Here is a 21,494-nt window from a genome sequence, read left to right on the forward strand (position 1 = left end):
AGTCATTGTCCAGCTTTCTGATGTATAGCAAGTATTTGCAAAGACCATGGTCTGTATCAGGTGCACTTTAGTCTCCAGACTGACACTGTTGCTCTTAAGTACTTAGAATTACTTGCTAGTTACAGAAATATACTTTCACAAATATAACAGTAGATACAAAAACTCATTAAAAAAATTCCTCTCAGTTGCAAAACAAGAGAGACTTTTTTGTTAATGTTATTATTTTGATCTGGTGGAGTCCTCCTTAAAATTTTATGACCTTGGACTTACCTGGCAGGGAAGATACCATGATAAGATGTGCTGCCCCTATAATTTCCCTAAATGTGGGAAACTCAAGCCATAATCTGTGATAGTGGGGAGATTGCATTCATGCTCTCTCCTGATTTCTCATGGTTTTGAAGGACACTGTAAACTTTGTTTGTGGTTGTTTCTTGTGGGGTTTAGCTAGGCATCTGGTTACTTTTTAAGAAAGGTCTTCTGATGAGGTTGGTACCTACTGTTCTACTCCAGCCACGATTGTCACATCTGTGGTTTCTCAAGAGCTTCTGATGCTTGGGTGGGCTAATGGCTTTTCAGGCTTGTCAGCCGTGGGCCTTTTTCACACAAAGTGCCCTTCACAGCTAGAAATGATCTACTTATGACATGTCCTCTGGTTCTGAAAAGCCAGGTTGATAAATGGTGTGCTAAAACCAACAACAACAACAACACAACACCTCAAAATTATGACTTTAAACAGGTTACTAATCTCTCCTAGTTACAGTTATCCCCTCTTTAAAAGAGTAGATTATATCAGTTTAAAAAACTTTGTTAAGACTTGAATAATTCTTATTTTCAGATATATATGTGATGTGCTCAGATAATAAACTTCAGACAACATGAATTACAAGAGGGTGGTGGTTTCCGTGTGTTTTATTTCCTGCAGTATCTCCTACCCCAACCAGAGTGCCTGGTACATAGTTGGAACTTCTGTTCTTCATTCTGTAGATTGTTTTAAGGTGCTGTCAGGTGGTTTCTGATGCACAGTGAACTTGTGGACAAGAGCACAAACACTGCTTAGTTCTGCACCGCCCTCACTTTCATTGCTGCATTTGAGCTTGTGGTAATCAGTGTGTCAATCTATTTCATTTAGTCTGCCCTTTGCCCCCATCCATCTTTTGTTTTATCAAGCATGATGTCCTCTCACCATACTTTCGTTAGGGACTAGTCTTTTCTGATAAAATGTCCAGAGTAAGTGAGAAAATGTCTTCTTGTCACACTGTTTCTAAGGAGCATTCCAGCTGTTCTTCCAAGAAAGATTTGTTAATTCTTCTGACAGTCCGGGTATAGCCAATATTCTCTGTCAATGGTGTAATCCAAATACATATATTCTTTAAACCTTTGCTATCTTTCACATGCGTCGGAGGTGATTAAAAATACTGTCTTGGGTCAGGCATACCTCAGTCCTCAAAGTGATGTTTTTACTTTTACTTTCCTTTTTACTTGAATGAAGAGGTCTCTTGCAATGCAGTGTGCTTGTCCAAAGCACTATGTTGTTTGATTTATTGAGTGCTGTTTCCATGAGCATTGATTATAAATCCAAGTAAAATGAATACTTGACCACTTCAATCTTTTTTCATTTACATTGATTGTAATTATTTTTACAGTTGTTGCTGTTGTTATAGTGACCTCATGTACAATAGCTCTGAACTCTGCCCTATCCTGAGCCAATTTCACTGTCTCTGACATACCTACGCCCATTAGCCCAGTCACTGAGTCAATCCATCCTGGCAACATGCCCCAATTGTGTGAGACAGAACTTCAAAATCCTTGTCTCTAAGGAGCAGCTCTATATCACCCTCTCCAGGACAGACCTGTTTGTTCTCTTAGCCCAAAGTAAGTGAGACAGAGCTCCAAAATCTTTGTCTCCAAGGAGCAGCTCTACATCACATTCTTTAGGACAGACTTGTTTGTTCTCTTAGCAGTCTGTGATATGTTCAATACTCTTCTCCAGCACAACTCAAAGGCATCAATTAATCTTCTGTCATCCTTAGTCATTGTCCTTCTTTCTGATGCGTACTAAGTAATTGTGAAGACTGTGGCTTGAATCATGTGCACCTTAGTTCCTAAAGTGACATCATTGCTCTTCAGTGCTCTGGAGAAGTCCTTGACAGCACATTTCCCCCAATGTGATTAATCTTTTGATTTTCTGACTGCTAGGGACCTTTCCAGGGTACTGAAGAGCAATGGTGTCGCTCTGGAGATTAAGGTGCGCCTGATACAGGCTATGGTCTTTGCAATCACTTGTTATGCATCAGAGAGTTGGAAAATGACTAGGAAGGATAGAAGGAGAATTGATGCCTTTGAGCTGTGGTGCTGGAGAAGAGTATTGAATGTACCATGGACTGCCAAGAAAACAAACAGATTCATCCTGGAGAGGGTTAAACCAGGCGACTCCTTGGAGGCAAGGATTCTGGGGCTTCGTCTGACATACTTTGGACATGTTGTAAGGAGGGACCAGTCCTTGGAGAGGGACATCATGCTTGGGAGGGTGGAGGAACGGTGCAAGAGGGGAAGACCCTCTATGAGGTGGATTGATTCAGTGACTGGGGTAATCAGGATGGGTGTATCAGAGGCAGTGCAATTGGCAAGGCTAGAGCAGGGTTTAGGGCTGTTGTACATAGGGTCACTATGAGTTGCAAGCGACTCGACGGCACATAACAACAACAACAAGAACAGTGCCAAGATTGTTGATTGTGGAACCAAGCAAGCCGAAATTGTTAACAATCTCAATCTCCTTTCCATCGATCAAGAAAACAAAGATTCTCACCACTGGGCCAACTGGCATGATTTTTACAGTTACAAGTTATTAATTAGTTTTGCTTAAATGGCCTTTATGTAGTCCAACTTCATGGCTTATTTATTCAGGCCACAGATTGAATAAATATAGTGAACATAAAATCCTGATGCACACCTTTCCTGATTTTAACAATACTCCTATTCACTTCAAATGATTGTCTTTTGGTCTGTGTACAAATTCTGCCTGGGCACAACATTATCAAGCCTATCTGTTGCTGAAGAACTTTCATTGTCTTCCACTACTTTTGGTAAAAAGTCTACCTATCCTGAGGGTAGTGTCAAATAGATCTTTGTACTCTGTTCATATGTTTTATTTCCTTGCAACGGTCTCTGGTTTCTTCTGAGAATATTGCTCATGATGTTGCTCCTCCCTAAACTGTTCATAGTCATTTCTTCACTTGGCCAGCTTCTACTTATTTTTTTAGCTCTCATTAAATGTCACCTTTCCAACTGTCCTCTGACCTCCACCTCCCAACCCAGTCCTGTTAGATGTCAATTTCTCCCCAAGCTCCTAGACCTCCTTTTGTCTGTCACCTCTGCAGGAAATTCTCAAAAAGAGAGTGTTTCTAAGATGAACTAATGGTTTAAAAATAGTAAAGAGAAAAGATGAGTTCTGAAGCCTCTGAATAATTTTATTACCCAGCCTTACCTTCTGAGTTCATTAAGCTCACCACTGATGGAAGTCATTATTTCCTGCTGTACAAAACTGTGACTCAGATTGCTTCCTGTTTAGTTGAAAGCAATTGTTTGTTTTTTGTTGTGCTCATATTTCTGTTGGAATAGTGTGACTGTTCTGTAAACTCTGTGAATAACCTTAACATCCTGTGCATGCTATGAGAAACCATTTTTCTGAGTTTAGTCACAAGATAATAGTGTGTGCTCACTTTTCATTCTTGATCTCTTAATTTTATGCTTTTCATCTGATGGAGGTATGATTCAACTCTCAGCCACTTTAAAAACAAACTTAGGCTGTCTTCCTTATATTTTATTAGTGATGAATATTTCCTGTTAGAGTACGTTTGACATTTCGTACATGCCAAATCAAGATAGCTTCGCATATTTCTTTCACAGTATTTTGAATTCTGCTGAATAAAGAGCTAGGAATTAACTGAGAGGACACTATACATATGTATATATTTGTGTGTGTGTGTGTATGTGTGTGTGTGTGCACAAAAGTCTTATGAATGACTGTTAAAAACTTACCCTAGCAGGTTTTTATTTTGTGAATGTCATTGACTTGCCATCTTCAGACATTAAAATTTACCATAAGAATTTTTAGAGATGTCAGAGAATCAGTTTATTAACAAGATAAATACATTTAGTATTTCTTTGACATTTTTGGTCTTAGAGAGTTGCATAATAAAATAAAGGCCTTTTCAAAGAACAAATAGCTAATTTTTATTATACATGCAAAGGAATCTCTTATAAAAGTAAAATTCTGTCCTGATAGTGAAAATTAATTAAGCCTATTTTTTATAATATAGAACTTTGAAAATGGAGAAAAAAATAAAAGCAAATGTTTAATTTATATTCTGCAAACTGTTGGGAATATTATTTTCTTAACTTTTTTGTTACTATAACTGTGCATGTGAAAAAAGCTTTTAGTAAAAGAAAGAATAGCATGAGATACTAATCCCTCTTTTACTGAATGATGAAAAATTAATGAGATTTCCCCATGTAAACTTGGAGCACCAGTGCATAATGGAAATCACTGAGTGCTATCACTTTCATCATAAAAAAATAACATTTCAAGAGTTAATGAAGGCCCTTTATGAGATGGATTGATTCAGTGGCTGGGGTAATCGGGATGGGTGTGTCAGAGGCAGTGCGACGATTGGCACAGGACAGAGCAGGGTTTAGGACTGTTGTACATAGGGTCAGTATGAGTCGCAAGAGACTCGACGGCACATAACAATAACAACAACAGCAACAACAACGTTGTTGTTGTTGTTGTTATGTGCCGTCGAGTGCTGCTGTTGTTGGTTCAGTGGTGAGAATCTTTGTCTTCTTGACATTGAGCCTCAGTCCATACTGAAGGCTGCAGTCCTTGACCCTCTGCATTAAGTGCATGAGGTCCTCCTCAGATTCAGCAAGCAGGGTTTTATCATCTGTATAACGCAGATTGTTAATAGATCTTCCACCAATCCTGAAGCCACAATTCTCCTTATAGTTAATTATTAAATGCAAGTAAAATTATGCACAAAGTGGTTTAAGAAATGGTTGTAGCAATATGTCAGCACAAACATGCCAGGGATTCAAGCTGGAGTCACAAGGGGGCGTAGAATGAGGGTATCATTGTTGATGTTACATGGCTCTTGGCTGAAAACAGAGAGTACCAGAGAGATAATTACCTGTGTTCTGTGATCTATACAAAGGCATTTGACTGTGTGGATCATTAAAAGAAATATTAATAACATTGTAAAGAATGGGAATTCCAGAATACTTAATTGTCTTCATGTAGAACAAATAAGTAGAATAAGAAACTAACCTCTAAACAGAATAAGGGAATACTGCTTGTTTTGAAAATCATAAAGATGTTGGTCAGGATTGTAAACTTTTACCATACCGTGTGTTGAGCAAATAATTCAAAAATACGTTCATTATTAAGACTACTTAATACTGAAGACACACTATGCACCTACATATGCTGATGACACAGCCTTGCTAGCAGCAAGCGAGGAAGACTTGAAGCGTTTAACTGATGAAGCTTAAAGACTGTCTGCGTAAAGCCCTTGAGGAGCCAAGGAACTCCTGACCTGTTGACTCGACTTGGCACCATGTAAAGGATAGGGCTGAGTGAGGACACAGAGAGGTTGCGAATGCAGGGAGAAGTGTGGACTTCTGAGTTTACAGCAGATGCCATTTAGACCTAGCCACAGATAGATGGCCCAACCAGATGAAGGGAAGATGATCCCTGCTGTGAACTAGGGTTGATTGCTGCAACCTGATGGCTTGCTCAGGGCTGGATAATTCTTATGGATGTGGATGCTGAAGGCTTCCAAGTTGAACAGAGGATCCAGCAACACAAAGGTCATACTTGTTTCTTCAGAGAACTGGTTTAATAGGGAAGGGCAAATCAGCAATCGGCTGTCTAAAAGGGAGATATTAGAGCATGAGGCATAGAGTAGCTGGCTTCCATGCTTTCACATAAGTTGTTAGTGGGATGATTATAAAGAAGGAACAAAAACTCCCACAATAGAAATGAACAAACTAGAGTGTAAATGAGCACATTGCACATGCATGAAGCACAATGTACATGAAGACTAAAAATAGTGACAAAAACTTTAAAAAGGGAGAAAATAATGAGGTTATTGGGGGAAAAGAGACTAGACTTAATTATCAGTTATACGTCAGCATAATAAAATAAAAATCCTCACAACTGGATTAATAAGTGAAATCCCAATAAATGGAAAAAGATTGAAGTTGTGAAGAATTTAATTTCACTTAGATTCATAATCAACACCCATGGAAGCAGAGTCAAGATGATGTGAAAATATTTATTGGGCTAATGTGCTGCCCAATGTGAAGAACCTCTTTAAAGTGCTAAAGAGGAAAGATGTTACTTTGGGGAATAAAGTGCATTCTGACCCAATGTAGTTCTCCAAAGCTATTGACTTGTCAGTTCCCTAAGTACAAGTGAAGGCTGGAAAATGGTAAGAAGACCAAAAAATCTGATAGCCTTTGAGTTGTGCTGTTAGTCATGAATATTTTACATACCATGGATTTTCATAAGAACAAAGAAATCTCTTAGAAGTGCAGCTCCTTAGAAGCAAAGATGGTGAAACTGAAAAATGGCCAGTGCCTATAGCAAAATATTATGCTTAACAAAGTAGAGGGCCAGAGAAAGGGGGAGAGCCCCTCAAGGAGATGGATTGGCGCAGTGGGTACAGTGGGTTCAGGCACAGTAGCAATTTTCAGAATGGTAAAGGACTGGCCTATGTCTTGCAGATGGTATCCAGCTTGAAGGTACTAGAAACCACAGAGCCTCTGCATTTCAGGACATCAGGAACATCCTTGATGTCTGATCATTGGAAATAGTACTTTAAATCTTCATAACTGAGTCATTTCTCTCCCTTCCTCTCCCCCCTTTCCCTCACCCCAGACCACTCCCTCTCCCCTTACCCTCCTTCTCCTTTCTCTCCCCCCCCTCCCCTCTCCCTTTTCCCCTTTGCTTGTGCGCTCTTTATGTCTGTCTGTCTGTCTCTGCCTTTATTGGTTTATTCGTCTGGAGAGCCCAGCCTGAGACCAAGTGAAGCTCTATACTAGACTTTCTGTATGTAGAGCTGAGATGTAAGAAATTCTTGTGTTCTGGGGAAGGGTGCTTTGGAGAATAAAAACAGAATGATGTGGACCATAAATAGGTCTTGCAACATGAGCATGTAATTCTCCTGCTCAGAATTCTTCAAGTGGTTCTCTATTGCCTTCAAAGCCCTAGGGCTTTAGAAGAATTAAGTAGCTTTACAATGTCCTGTAGCAAATATGAGGAAGATCTTGGATTCAGACCCAGGGCTGAATGATGATAACAACCATGTTTATAATTGTTAAGCTCTGTTGCTTTCCTCAGAGTGAGAAGCCAGTCATGTGTTGATTTCCCACTCCCTCAGTCTTTAAGGAAAAGAACATAGTCTTCTCTTTTGCCCTTACTTTTGTTTCCCCTCCCCTCCCTTGTACCTTAACATAGAGCGAAGCAATATTCCTTACAGATACCTAGGCTTTTGCACATCCTGAAGTGCTCTCTCATCATGTTTGTAATCAGGATTTCTCATCTTTCTCGAAACCTCTCTTTACCACTTTCTGCCCTAGATTGCATTGTAACTTCTTCCTTTCTGCTGCCTGTTGAGGTTTGTATCTTTGTACATGGCCATCATTTTCAGCCAGCCAGGATTGGAGTCACTAATTCCTCTGTGCTCTGAGAGAAGTCTATGCATACATTGATCTTGGCTCTTTTTATGATTTCTGTGTAGTAATTTCTTTGTTTGAATATTTCCCTCTCTCACACTTTAAATCATTGAAAGCTCAAGCTTTATTTTCACTTTTATCTCAAACACCAAGACTAGTACTTAGCATGCACTTTACCTTTTTATTTAAATGTAGAATGTTATTATGTCTCAATTAAATGTAGAATGTTAGAGTTATAACAGTTTGGGTTCAGTAACAAGTGGAAAATGTTGAACAATGTTAGTTCACAATGAAAAAAAATTAGTGATTATTATTGTTGTGTACCATAGAGTCAGAACTGACCCATAGCTGGCCCTCTGGTGAATTTTCAGAGGCATTTAATCACACAGAAGGAGATAACCCATCCTTCTCCCGCGGAGCAACTGGTGGTCTCAAATCATGTACCTTCAGAGTAGCTTCTTGCCTCTAGGCCACCAAAGCTCCCTTAGTGACTATAAGAACACCTTTTTTTTCCAAAAAAGGGTGCTCTGGTGGCCTAGTGGAAAGGAGCTGCAACTACAATCCCAGAGGCACACGGTTCGAATCCACCAGATGCTCTGCCGGGGAAGGAGGGCAATCTCCTCCTGTACCAGTCAGATCTGATTTGATGGTGCACTCACACAAAAATAATAAAATAAAAAAAATTAAAAAAACAAACAAACAAAAAAAGAAAACCACACCAACCGAAAACATTAAAGGAGCCCTGGTGATGCAATGGTTAAGTGCTCAACTGCTAACTGAAATGTCAGTGATTCTAACATATTAGCTGCTCTGGTAAAGAAAGACTGGGGACTCAGTTCTCAGAAAGAATGTAGTGTGAGATAGTTCTGGTCTTTTCCAGAAGGTGGAATTGAGCCAGAATCAACTCCGTAGTGCACATTATTGTTGTGTGTTATCAAGTCAGAGCTGACCCATAGTTCACCCTCCAGTGGGTTTTCAGAAGTGGTCAAATGCACTGGAGGAGAGTGCCCATCTTACTCCCCCAGAGCATCTGGGGGACTCAAACCCCATGCTTTTAGGTTGTCAGTGCAACTCCTTACTGCTAAGCCACCAGAGCTCCTTATAACATAACTACCTAATCAAAAATTATTATGGAATAAATGAGAGAAATGTGCCATTTTTCCAAACCAAATTAAAACTTGGAAGATGATATACCCAATAATACCTTATTAAATATAACCTTCAACACCTAACTAGTATCTGATTAGATATATATAACTTTTAAAACTGAAATGGAATAAATGCATCTATTTTTGATAGATTGCTAATGAGTGTAGAATAAACGGAACTGTTGGCATAGCTTTGAATGGAGGCAAAAGCGACAGAGTTATCTTTGTTTCTTTATATTCAGTTTTTAAAACGTTACCACAAATGTGTGTACTTGGCTGCACAGAAGAGATCTTCCGGAATGAACACTGTACTCATTCATAATTTGGATGTGGCATGTTGGATAAGACTGAAGACTGTGGTGGAAGTGAAGCCAGATATGAATATGCATAATGCAGTGCTTTGAGCCTCCATCAACTGTTCATTGTGAAGGCTTCAGTAAGGGCCATCCTTGCAACCTGAGGCCTACAAAGGCATACTTATGGCTAGGATGGCTTAGTGTCATTCTGATTTTTCATTTAATAGGAATCTACTCTTGAGAAGCCTATCGAGTCACTTTTGAATGGAAACTTTGGCTGATTGCATTATGTATCTTACACAAACATTCTCTCAATGGGACATGTCTATAATCATTGATAAACCAATATGTGTATGCTAGTTGTGTTTAATTTTGACTTCTATATCATGGACATGTTCAGAAAGAAATTTTACTGTCAATTCTGCAGGTAATTATTGCATGATAATCCATATTTCTCATACTTCTTATAGCACAATACTGCTTCTGTTAGGTTTGATTTTACTGTTTCTTAATTTCTCAATGTTTTGTGCCAGTGAAAACCTTTTTTATTTAGTCCTAATGCCTGAAGTCTGTCAGTATGAAAGGATATGTTGTTGTTGTTCTTGATTGCCATCGAGTCAAGCACAACCCATAGCGACCCTATGAACTAAAGAGCTGAAGCCTTTCTAGAACTATCGTTTCTCAAAGATCAAGTTTCCAGAGGCATGTTGTTTAGGATGTGGATGCCACTCCTGCTTCCAAAGGAAAGGTTAAAATAGTGATAAAAGAAAGAATTAAAAAACTCATTTTGCTTTTCAACTCTTTTTATTATCTAGTGGAAATATATTCTGAAGCTCTTTTTTGGTCTTACCTCAGTGACACTGCAGGCAAAGTGCTCTGGGAAGCCTTACTGAACACCAAACACAAGGAGGCAGTGATGGAGGTGCGGAGACATCTAGTGGAAGCTGCGAGCAGAGAAAACCTGCCAATCAAGATGAGTATGGGTAAGCCTACTGTAGCTGGGATGGGCCACGCTTGCACGTGCTGAGCATGTTGGCTTAAGACTTCTTAGAACTGTAGGTCCTCAGCCCAAGTATTGAGCAGTTAGCAACTGTGGAAAGACTTGCTTAAACTCAGCTTTGGGAATTCTAAGAGTCCCTTTTTTTTTTAATGGATTTAGAAATATCAATATTTGTCTGGGCCAACTTTATTTTAGTCTCCTCTCTCCTTTTAAAAAATTACTCCCAAGGAGCTCTGGTGGCCTAGTGACAGGACGCTGCACTGCAATCCCAGAGGTATGCAGTTCAAATCCACCAGATGCTCTGCTGGAGAAGGAGGGGGCAATCTCCTCCTGTACCAGTCAGATCTGATTTGACGGTACACGTAAAAATAATACAATAAAAACAAACAAACAAATTACTCCCCTTCGCTATTGTGGTTCTGGAAGAAGTTTCTTTTATTAGTTTAGAATTAATGAATGAATTAATGGAAAAGCAGGTGAGTAGTTAAGGCGGCACTGGCCTGGCTTTTCACTATTTAAACGGTTTATTAATTAATTGTTCAGTGCCATAATTGTTAGCACTTCTTTACTATGGAACACCGGACCTCATTTTTCTCACCTGGCAGCAAGGGAATTTAAGTTCTAAGTGGCTTGTTGACAAAGTGACTGCAGCGGTATATACTTAGCAGAGATTGTGAGGATGATGCAGGATAAACAAGATTGTTATTGATTAAAGATGCTATGATTTGGAGTTAACTCAGTGGCACCTAACAAGTTAATAATGGTACTTAAAACTTGGATTCTTACTTAGGCTCCATTCTTAGCAAAGAATGAAATTTCACTGGCTGGGAAATTTTTTTCATTGCTAAGATTTGTGAAATTCTGATGGCCTAGTAAGTAAGACGTTGTGCTGCTAACCTAAAAGTACACAGTTCTAATCCATCAGATGCTTCATGGGAGAAAGATGAACAATCTCTCATGCAATTTACAGCTTATGAAAACCCCCTCAAGGAATCCCACTTTATAGCACATAACAAAAAGATTTGTAAACCAAGTTTTTGATTACTTATGGTGAAAAAAAAAGAAAATTAAAGTGGAAGAACACAATTATTCTAAGTTTAAAAACTGTAGGTGAACCTTGGAGGAAAAAAAGCTACAGGATCATAATGTTGAGGGGGGATCACAACTTTTAATATGAGGTATTTAAGAAATCCACTGTTAGTGAAAAAATGAAAATAACTAACATTTACTGTTTATCATTTCCCAGACATTCTGACTCTTCTCATGCTGTATCTTCACTGTCATTCCATCAGACAAATGACTTTAAAATGAAACGCAAAACAGAATCAACCAAACCATCTCATGACTGTTGAGATGATTCTGACTCATGACAGCGTTTTACCAGTCAGAGCAGAACTACTTCATTGTGGGGGTCTGGGGTTGGGGAGGATAGCTGTGGTGGGAATCTGCTTTCCTTACAACAAATATTGTTAGATGCTTTTTTCTTGTAGTGCCACTGCTTAGGTTTGAACTGGCAATGCTGAAGTTAGTAATTGAGTGCAAATGGTCATGATCCCCCCTGTGTTTTTTTTTAAGGTCATTTAATTGAAGCAGAAAGAAGTAAGTTATCTAAAGCCATACATCTGATAGGAGGAATGTTGGAATTCAAATACAGGCATTCTGGTGCTAGAGACTAGGTTTTGAGTTATATATGAAACATCCTAATAATACAAACGACCCCTAAGTCCTACCTATGTTTTGTCTGGTAAAAATAAAGCTGTTGCCTTCAGACCAGTCTCACATTTCATTTGACTGTTTATTCCAGTTGCTTTTCTTTTTTGATTTCTACTCTGCTTAAGTACAGCCTGGAGCGATGGTGAACTCTGGTGGCCTAGTGGTAACAAGTTGTGTTGCAATCCGAAAGGCATGCAATACAGGAGAAGGGTAGGCAGTCTCCTCCTGTACCATTTACTGCCTCTGAAAATGCACTGGAGGGTCAGCTTTGAGTGGCACCTAATAATAACAACATCAATAACAATCATGCTTACCGTACAAATTTCTTGTTCTTAAGTGTGTTGAAAGTGATGAAGACTTGAAACACTTGTTGCAGAAGATCAAGGAAAACAGCCTTCAGTATGCATGGCATTTCAATGTCAAGAAAACAAAGATTCTTAACCACTGGACCAATAGGCAGCATCATGATAAACAGAGAGGAGACTAAAACTGTCAACAGCTTCATCTTACTTGGATCCACAATTAACCCTTGGCACAAGCAGTCAGGAAATAAGGAAATGCATTGCACTGGGAAAATCTGCAGTTAGGGACCTTGCCAAATTATTGAGGAGCAATGATGTCAGTTTAAGGACTAAGGTGCATCTGATTCAGGACATAGTCTTTTCGATCACTTGCTAAGCACCTGAGACATGGACAATGAGTAAGTATGACAGAAAAGGAATTAGTGTCTTTGAGTTGTGCAGTTGGAGAAGAGCACTGAACAGCCCATTGATAGCCAAGAGAACAAGCAGATATGTCTTGGAGAGGGTGTAGCTGGAGTGTTCTTTGGAGGCTTTGCCTCACATACTTTGGGCATGTTGCTAGAAGGGACTATTCCTGGGAGAGGGACATGATACTGGGAAGGGTGGAGGATCGGTGAAGAAGAGGAAGACCCTCCAGCAGGTGGATTGACACTGACTGCTGCAATGGGCTCTTGTGTGTCAGGAAGTGTGAGGATGGTGCAGGACAGAACAGGGTTCAGATCTTTTGTTCATAGGGTCGCTATGAGTCATACTCAATTTGACGGCACCTAACAACAACAAGAACAGTAAGTTTTTAAAACAAGAAAGAATTCATATTAGGAATCAAGACAAGTAGGACTCTATCAAGGGTCTTGATGAGAAGGTTAATTTATGTTATGTTTCCATGATGTAACCTTATGATGCTATTGTAGAGCATTAATCATTTTTTATTGCTCAATGCTGGACTTGAAAGATCAACACACTTTAGTTTTTTAAAAGGCTATATATTTTTAAAAAGTAATCAGAGCTAGTAAAAAAAAATAAGTACTCCAAGGGGAATTAATATTTTAAAATGTTTGGCTTTTCTATTGAAAAATAAAAAAATAGAGATAAAATGGTTTGCTTTGTCCCCAAAGTCCAGACATTGAAAGAGGTGGTGTGGTTGGGGGAAGGTGCGGGGGGTGGGGGGGAAAGAAGGAAACAGCAAATTTTGTTGCAATAAAAACCAAAAATATTGGTCCAAAACATAGTCTGTGCCAAGTAGAGTTTAGTAAATGATAACACTGTATCTTTTCAATTTAGATAACATAGAGAGCCCATTTCTGCCTTATCACTAGATAGGATTTCTGGAGGGCCTCATTTCTACATTCCAACAAATACATAGCTATGAACAGTAAGGAAAGGAGCTGGAACTGAAACATCATAAAACAGTGATATTTGCAGATGGCCTAAAATACTGGTTATCATAAAATAAGTTGTGCTCTGGTATTCTAGATGCCTGGGATTCTTGTTCTAGCAGCATTAGAACTATGAAATGTCCTTTAAATCATACACTGATCTTACAGTCCTTGTAAATTTTACTGAAGTATACATTTTTTCCAAATTAAGATAGAGGCTTCTGGTACTTTTGAGATATTAAACTGAGCTTAAATGTTCTAATATTTAAATTCACTTAGAAAGACCCATGATTGAAACCCCAAATCTCCAATATAAATTTTCTAAGTGCAAAGTAGGCTCATAGTAAAACATTACAAGCACAAAGAGAAATAAACATTCACTTAAGAGAAGAAAGTTTAATTGCTGAAACAAACGAAAAAAAATTACCATTTTACATATAAACATATGCCATCTTCCCTAGAGTTTGTTGTTAGATTGCCAGTTAATGAAACATATGTGTTCCAGAAACTTGATTTTTGAAATAGCATAGATGGAGCTGTCTGTCTCCCACTGACTATCATCATAAATTCTGAAAGTAAAAGCAAATTAAAAACAAAACACAAAGCCAGTTACCATCAAGTTGGTTCTGACATCCCTCCTTGTGCTTCAGAGAACATCATTCCATTAACATTTTCTTTTTCTTTCCCCATTTAAATAGAATTAGATGTGGTTGTTATATTCATAGCTATGAACAGTAAGGAAAGGGGCTGGAACTGAAACATAAAACTGATATTTGCAGGTGGTCTGACATATAGCTTATCATAAAAGAAGTTGTGCTCTGATATTCTAGGTGCCTGGCATTCTTTTTCATCACAATCTAAAATTAAAACGTTTTTGTTTGTTTGTTTTTGGTCCCCTGAAAAAGACACCTGATAACTATTCACAAGTATTCTGAATCCCCACCTCACCACCCTACCACTGCCCCCAAACTAAACAGGGCTTTCAATGATTGTGTTTTTGGAAGACAGCTGTGTTCATTGCTATACCACCAATGCCTGATTGGGTTTTTGGAAGTAGATTTCCCAGCCTTCTTTTGTTTTGCCTCTGAGTGGACTTGAACTTCCAACCTTCTGGTCAGTAGTTGAACAGTTAATCATTTGTGTCAGACAGGGACAAAAAGCAAGCAAATCCCATTGTAGTCAAGTCAATTCTGACTCATAAGGACTCTGCAGGGTGAAGCAGCCTACCCTAGATGTCGTCCAAGGCTATGATCTTTATGATAGCAGATCTCTTTTTCCTATGGAGTGTTTGGTAGGATTGAATTGCTGAACTTTTGATTATGTGTAACCACTCTGTCTGAAACTCATCTCAGCTCAGCTTAACTCAACTCACCTCACCTCAACTCAACTAAGTTCAGTTCCACTCCGCTCCGCTCTGCTCATTGCTTTCCTGTCAGAACCAACCAATGTAACACTTGACTCTATAGTAAGTCTTCTGAGGCTGTAAACCACAGGGAGGAGATTTCCCCTCTTTTCCCTGCAGAGCATTTGGTGGATTTCAACCATATGCCTTGTGAGTTGGCCGTGCGGCTCCTTATGACTGAGCCACCAGAGCTCCCTTGCCTGCCACTACAGTTCCTAAAGAGTGACTAGACTGACTGTAAGAAGTCCACTTGTTTGGAACTGCATGGCTTCTTGCAGAAGGAATGAATAGGAGATGGTGTTAGGTGCAGATAGAATCCGACTCCTTGTGAAACTGTACAACAAAAGAGAACACTGCTTGCTCCAGCACCAGCCTCCAGATCACAGCTGTGTACCTTCCTATTGCAGGCATTGTGTCAGTCTATCTCACTGTGATTTTCATCTTTCTTGCTGGTCCTCTGCCAATCAGGAAGTCTTATTTCAAACATCTGATACAATTTACAGAGACTCTTTCTCTGAAATAATACTATGATTGTTGTTGTTGATTGCCATCAAGTTGAGCACTACTCATAGCAACCTTATGAACAAAAGACCTGAAGCCTTTCTACAAGTATTGCAATTTCTCAAAGTTCATAGAGTTTCCAGAGGCATGTTGTTTAGGAAGTGGATGCCACTCCTGCATCCAAACCTGTCTTAACTGGGTAACTGTTATGGCATGTGACACTCCAATGGCACAAGGTTCAGCATCACAGCAACCCCAGGTTACCTCAGTACAGCATATTGACAGAAGAATGCTGTACCACTTAGAAGAATGTTCCTCCAAACTATAATAACAACTGACTTTTAAATACAGAGACCCTCCCCGAGGTCTTGTTGACTCTAAATAAGAGGCTTAAATAGAAAAACAACCAATATAGTGTGTTTAGTTATGTGTGTTGAATTGCCTCTGATGTTTAGCGACCCTATGTATAGCAGCTCCGATCCTTTCCCTGTCCTGAGCCAGTCTCACTAAATCTGACACACCAACCCCTGTTACCCCAGATACTGTATCAATCCATCTCATTTGAGGTCTTCCTCTTCTGAGCTGTCCCTCCACCCTTTGAGCATGATGTCCTTCTCCAATGACTGATCTGTCCTGGCCACATGCCCAAAGTATGTGAGACGGTGCTTCAAAATCCAACCTCTCCATGACAGACTGATTTGTTTGAGGGTCACTTTTCCCCCCCAGTTCTCTGTAATATAGGGTGTTCCCCAGGGAAAGGTACTTTTAATTCCAGTTTTGGTGAAAGAGGTCACATTATGATCCTGTTCTTTCTTTTATAACCAATCTTTCTTTAAAAAGTATTCTGTGCTTCGCACACCTATTTCTTCATTAGGTTTTTTTTTTCCTTATTGAACTAGCAGAGCCTGGTTTCTGACACTTGTTTTTAATAGACAAAATCTAGACCATGACATCTCAAAACTTTCTTAAGGATTTCTTTACAGCATTTATTTACTATTAGAGTATTTGCTGTGCTTTGTGGGTTTTGGGTGGATTTTTTTGGTTCTTTTTTTTTTTTACTTTGTCAGTGCTTTCTTTACTCTAGGTCTCTGGTGGTGCAAAGCAAAGTTGATTTTCTCTGGGAGTGAACCAAAGCCCAATTTTAACATCTTTACCCATAAGAATGGAGAAAATACCCATTTTCTGGAATTAGTTTCAGGGATGGGATCAATGAAAGCTGGGAACAGAGTGATGATTGTGACTGTTAAGGAAACAGATAGCTGTGCTACAGTTATATGCATTGTTGCAGTGCATCTGAGAGTAATTGGATACTGAATAAAAATGATAGGAGAAAAATTGATGCCTGTGAGGCGTTGTGTTGGAAAAGGTATTAAATACCCTGTGGACTTCCAAGAGCATAAACTAACATGTATTGGAGAGGGTGCAGCCAGGGTGCGCCTGGGAGGGAAGGATGGGCATGTTGTTAGTAGAGGTCAGAACTTGGAAAGGGAAATCATACTTGGAAACGTGGAGGGTCGCAAAGGAGGAGAAGACCCTCAATGAGATGAATTGACACAGTGACTAATAATGGCTTCAAGTGTGGCAAAGATGATGAGGATGGCAAAGGCTAGGGCAGGGTTCAGATCTGTAGTTGATCGGGGGTCTGTGAGTGTTGGGTGATTCAATGTCACCAGTTTTTCTATTTAATTTCTCTTTTTTCTAGGCTTATTCTGAATATCTTCTGATCACAACATCTTTCTTTACATAAATTTTTAACGTCTCTCTTAGGCCCACCCATTTGTAGCTTAGTTGCAATTCTATTATTGCTTGCCACACTCTACTCATCGTCTCAAAATTGCCTTGACTGTATTTGAGTTCCCAAACCTTTGTGATTACACTTTAATAAAATAAACAAACATACAAACATAGAAAAAAACCCCACCCAAACCACAAACCAAAACTCCTGAGCCACATTTCTAGTTGATAATCTGACCCACTACATTATCAAACTTTTCCCTATACTTTCTTCCCTAGTTCTGGGCTCCTTCTTGTTAGGCCCTGCATTCAGCACTGTTTCATTTTTTCTAAATTAAATTTGATGATTTGCTTCAACCATTTCTGAAATAACAAAGCCTTTATCATCACAATTGCCTTTAATTAGGAGCCACTTGACTAAGTTGTAGTTTGTAAACATCTCTCTTAAAATTCGAGGTTCAAAACTGAATGAATGCAGATGTGGCTTTGGGCTTTGTTCTCCTCTTGCCTTTGGAGACTGTGCCTTTCTTTTTTTTAATATTAATTTTAATAAACATTTACAGAGATTTTGGATTACCATTCATTCATTTCTGCACTTTTCTCCCTGTCCACCCCAATAGCTGTTGACCAATAGCTGTTGGTCAAAACTGACTGATAGCTGACCCTCCAGCAAGTTTTCTGGAGGCTGCAAATTACACAGGACGAACTGGTGGCCTCGTGAGCAGAGACCTGCACTGCTAACAAAAAAGTAGTACCTCTCTGGAAGTTCAGCTGGAACCACAGCTAGGAGGGAGAAGGGGGGACAGTCTCCCGTGTTTTTATTGCCTCTGAAAATCTGCTGGAGGGTCAGCTATCAGTCAGTTTCTCCTTGACAGCAGTGAGATTTTTTTGAGTTTGGGGAAGCTGCACTGGGGAAAGTGGCTCATGATTCTTCTGTGGGGCCACTGGTGCTTCAAACTGCCATAGAGACACTGGCTCTGGGTTAGCAATGCAGCGTTTCTTTCAGTGCTCTACCTGCTATCAGGGAGCTCTGGGGGCCCAGGGGTAAGCAGCTGCGATGCAATCCCCAAGGCACGCACAGTCAAACCTGCCCGTGGGAGAAGAATGGCCTGTCTCCTCCCATACAATTCGCTGTACTGCAAAACCCCGCAAAGGGTCAGCTATGAGTTGGTTCCAACTCCATGGTAAACAACAACAACCCTACTGAAATTACCTACTTAACACCATTTAGTGCCACTTGTTTTGAATGACAATAATAAGTCAGAACACTAAAATTTTGTGTTTTTATAAAGATAGTCTCTGAGGTATAGTGCATTTGACTTATGTGACCATTCTGTTAGCAGAAAAATACAGTTCTGTCATCTGTGACCTGAAGAAACAGTCTTGGAGACAGGGGTTGCAATGGAAAAAGAAGCATAAGTTTCATCATCTCTGCCAGCATATAAGACACAGGGAACATGGACTTCCCAAATATGTTTCAGCAGGGGAAGATTCTGAGGGGATATTTGTAGGTGAGGTTAAGGGTGTGGGGAAGAGGTCATGTTCGTCCATACTGTTAGGAGGAAATGGCACGGTTATGTTGTAAAAGGGAGATTTTATACATACGCATAGGCACCTGGAGCTGGGCTCCCCGATGCCGTCTTTACATCATGATTGCAGGAAGACTCCTTAACAGCCTGTGAAATAACACATTCTTGCTTGCTGAAAATAAAGATTGGAAGATGAAGATCTGAGTATGCAGCCCTCAATATTGATTGTACCTCAGCATAAAGAAAACAAAAATCTTCACAACTGGACCAGTGAGCAGCACCATGATAAATGGGAAAACACTGAAGCTATGATATTTTCAGTTGATTCATATGCAGATAATAGTTGAGCAGTGAAGAAGAAAGACTGAAAAAGAATTGATGCATCGTATTATGGTGTTGGTGAAGAATATTAAATATGCTAAAAACTTTCAGGAGAATGAACAAGCCTTTCTTGGAAGAAGTGCAGCTGGAGTGCTCCTTGGAAGCAAGGAAAGTGAGTGGGCATGGTATCAGGTAGGATTCATTCCTAGACAAAGACTTCATGTTTGGTAGAATGTTATTGTTGTTATGTGCTACCAAGTCATCTGCAACTCCCAGTGACCCTATGAACAATGGCTCTGAATCTTTCCTATCCTGAACCAATTTCGCCATCTCTGACACACGTGACCCCTCTCTTGCACTGACCTTCTATCCTTCCATTTATCTTTCTTGAAGGACTGGCTCCTCCTGAAAACATGCCCAAGGTATGTGAGACGGAGCTTCAAAATGCTTGCTGGTTTCACCCTCTCCGAGAGAGACCAGTTTGTTCTCTTCACAGTCTATGATATGTTCAGTACTCTTCTCCAGCACCACGACTCAGAAACATTGGTTCTTCTTCAGTTAATTCTTGGTCATTGTCCAGCTCTCAGATGTTTGCCAAGCAGTATAGAACACCATGGCTTGGATAAAGTGAACTGTAGTCTCTAGACTGACATCACTGCACTCTGGAGATGTCCTTGACAGCAGACTTTCCTACTGCAACTCATTTTTTTTTTTTAATTTTCTGACTGCTGGTGCCAATAGAGTTGATTGAGCAAGCTGAAATCTTGAACAACCTCAATCTTTTCAACATCTATCATGAAGCTGCCTATTGTCCCAATGACGAGGATCTTTGTTTTCTTGATGTTGAGAAGCAATCTGTATTGAAGGCTGTAGTTCCTGATCTTCTATAGCAAACACTTCTTGGTTTTGATGAGCAAAGCTGTATCATCAGCATAATGCAGGTTGATGAGTTTTCTTCTAATCCTTGCCACATTCTTCTTCATAAAGTCCAACCTCCTGAATGATCTCTTTAGACTATAGATTGAAAAGATATAAAGAAAGGATACATCACTGATGCACTACTTTCCTGATTTTTAACCACACAGTGGTCCCTTGCTCTATTCAAATGACAGCCTCTTGTGCCAGGTGCACACAATCAAGTGTCTGGGATACCCATTCTTCTCAATTTCAGCCTTCATTTGTTGTAATCCATATACTATTTCTTCAAGACACAGTTATTATGCTTGTATACCATGTATTCTTTCCTTGTGATGGATAGCACTGTGATTTTGATTAGAGTTTAATTCACAGCAACCCTTCATGTGCTTTCCAAAGCATAATAAGATATTTGCCATCTTTCTCCCTTGGAGTCACTGATGGAATCAAACCCCTGAGCTTTTGATTAGCAGTACATCACCTTGTGTGTGGCACCACCAGAGCTCCTTTTTTTTGGCCCAAAACCAGTTATCATTGAGTCTAGAGTTTTGACTCCTGGCATCATTATCAGATTAAAATGTGCTCCACAGGGATTTCGATGGCTGATTTTTCTTTTTCTTTATTTTTTTTAATTAGATAACTTGAACTTTCTTCTGAGGTGGGTCTAGGTGTACAGATTTCTTCATTTAGCAGCCAGATGTGGTAATTGATGCACAGAGCTCCATGGGAAAGCCAGTGTTTGTAAATCCAGGATGTTTTATTAAAGAAGGTCCACACTCACTTCCTCACTCACTCACTCATTGCTGTCGAGCCAGAGCTGACCCTCTCATGGGTTTCTGAGGCTATAAAATCCCACAGGAGGAGATTGCCCACCTTTCTTCCACAAAGCAGCTGCTGGATTCCAAAGAACCAGGAAAGCACAGCCTTTGGGTTATTAGCACAACTCTCTATGGACTAAGCCACCAGAGCTCCCTAAGGACATACATAGCCTGATGAAAGTGTTTGTTGTTTCTTAAGCAGATAAGAAACATAAAAATAATGACCAACATAGGGGTGGACTTTTTCTTTCTGGGGAATGTGTTTCTTGCTCAACTTAGTTGGGAATATGTGATGAGAATAGTTCCAGGAGTGAAAGAAGGATTTGGAATTAGTTTCTTAATTATGTTGACGTCTAAGGAATGAATCTCTAAAGGAGAAATAAGGTTGATAACCCACGGAGAGTAGGTAGATAGTATAAGAGGATTGACTACAGAGCCCTGAAGAATACATCTATTTTACAAGGGTAAGGGAAATGAAAATGAGACAGGGAAACAGCTGACACTGAATTAATAATTAATCATGCTTGAAATAATTAAAGAACGCTGGTGGTGTAGTGAGTTAGGAGTTGTGCTGCAAATTAGAAAGTTGACATTTTGGGTCCACCAGCTTTTCTATGGAAAATATTGCTTATGACCTTGGGAATGAGGTGGAAGATTGCAGTGAGTCAGCATCCTGGACTTCCGGCAATTCTCTGCTGATGTGTT

The 21,494-nt window shown here is 39.6% G+C and overlaps 1 protein-coding gene across 1 annotated transcript in view; it reads left to right on the top strand.

Annotated features, from left to right (window-relative positions):
- Nucleotides 1-21,494, top strand: part of SCFD2 (sec1 family domain containing 2) — a gene marked incomplete at its 3' end in the record, with an annotated part of 151,946 nt that overhangs the window by 93,250 nt on the left and 37,202 nt on the right. Inside the window, exon 3 of the mRNA XM_006898102.1 lies at nucleotides 10,034-10,161. Within this exon, the coding sequence (XP_006898164.1) occupies nucleotides 10,034-10,161 (128 nt within the window). The remainder of the gene's footprint in view (nucleotides 1-10,033; nucleotides 10,162-21,494) is intronic.

Source organism: Elephantulus edwardii, unplaced genomic scaffold, assembly GCF_000299155.1.
Source record: "Elephantulus edwardii isolate Elephantulus edwardi_28Jun2011 unplaced genomic scaffold, EleEdw1.0 scaffold00220, whole genome shotgun sequence".
NCBI classification, from domain to species: domain Eukaryota; kingdom Metazoa; phylum Chordata; class Mammalia; order Macroscelidea; family Macroscelididae; genus Elephantulus; species Elephantulus edwardii.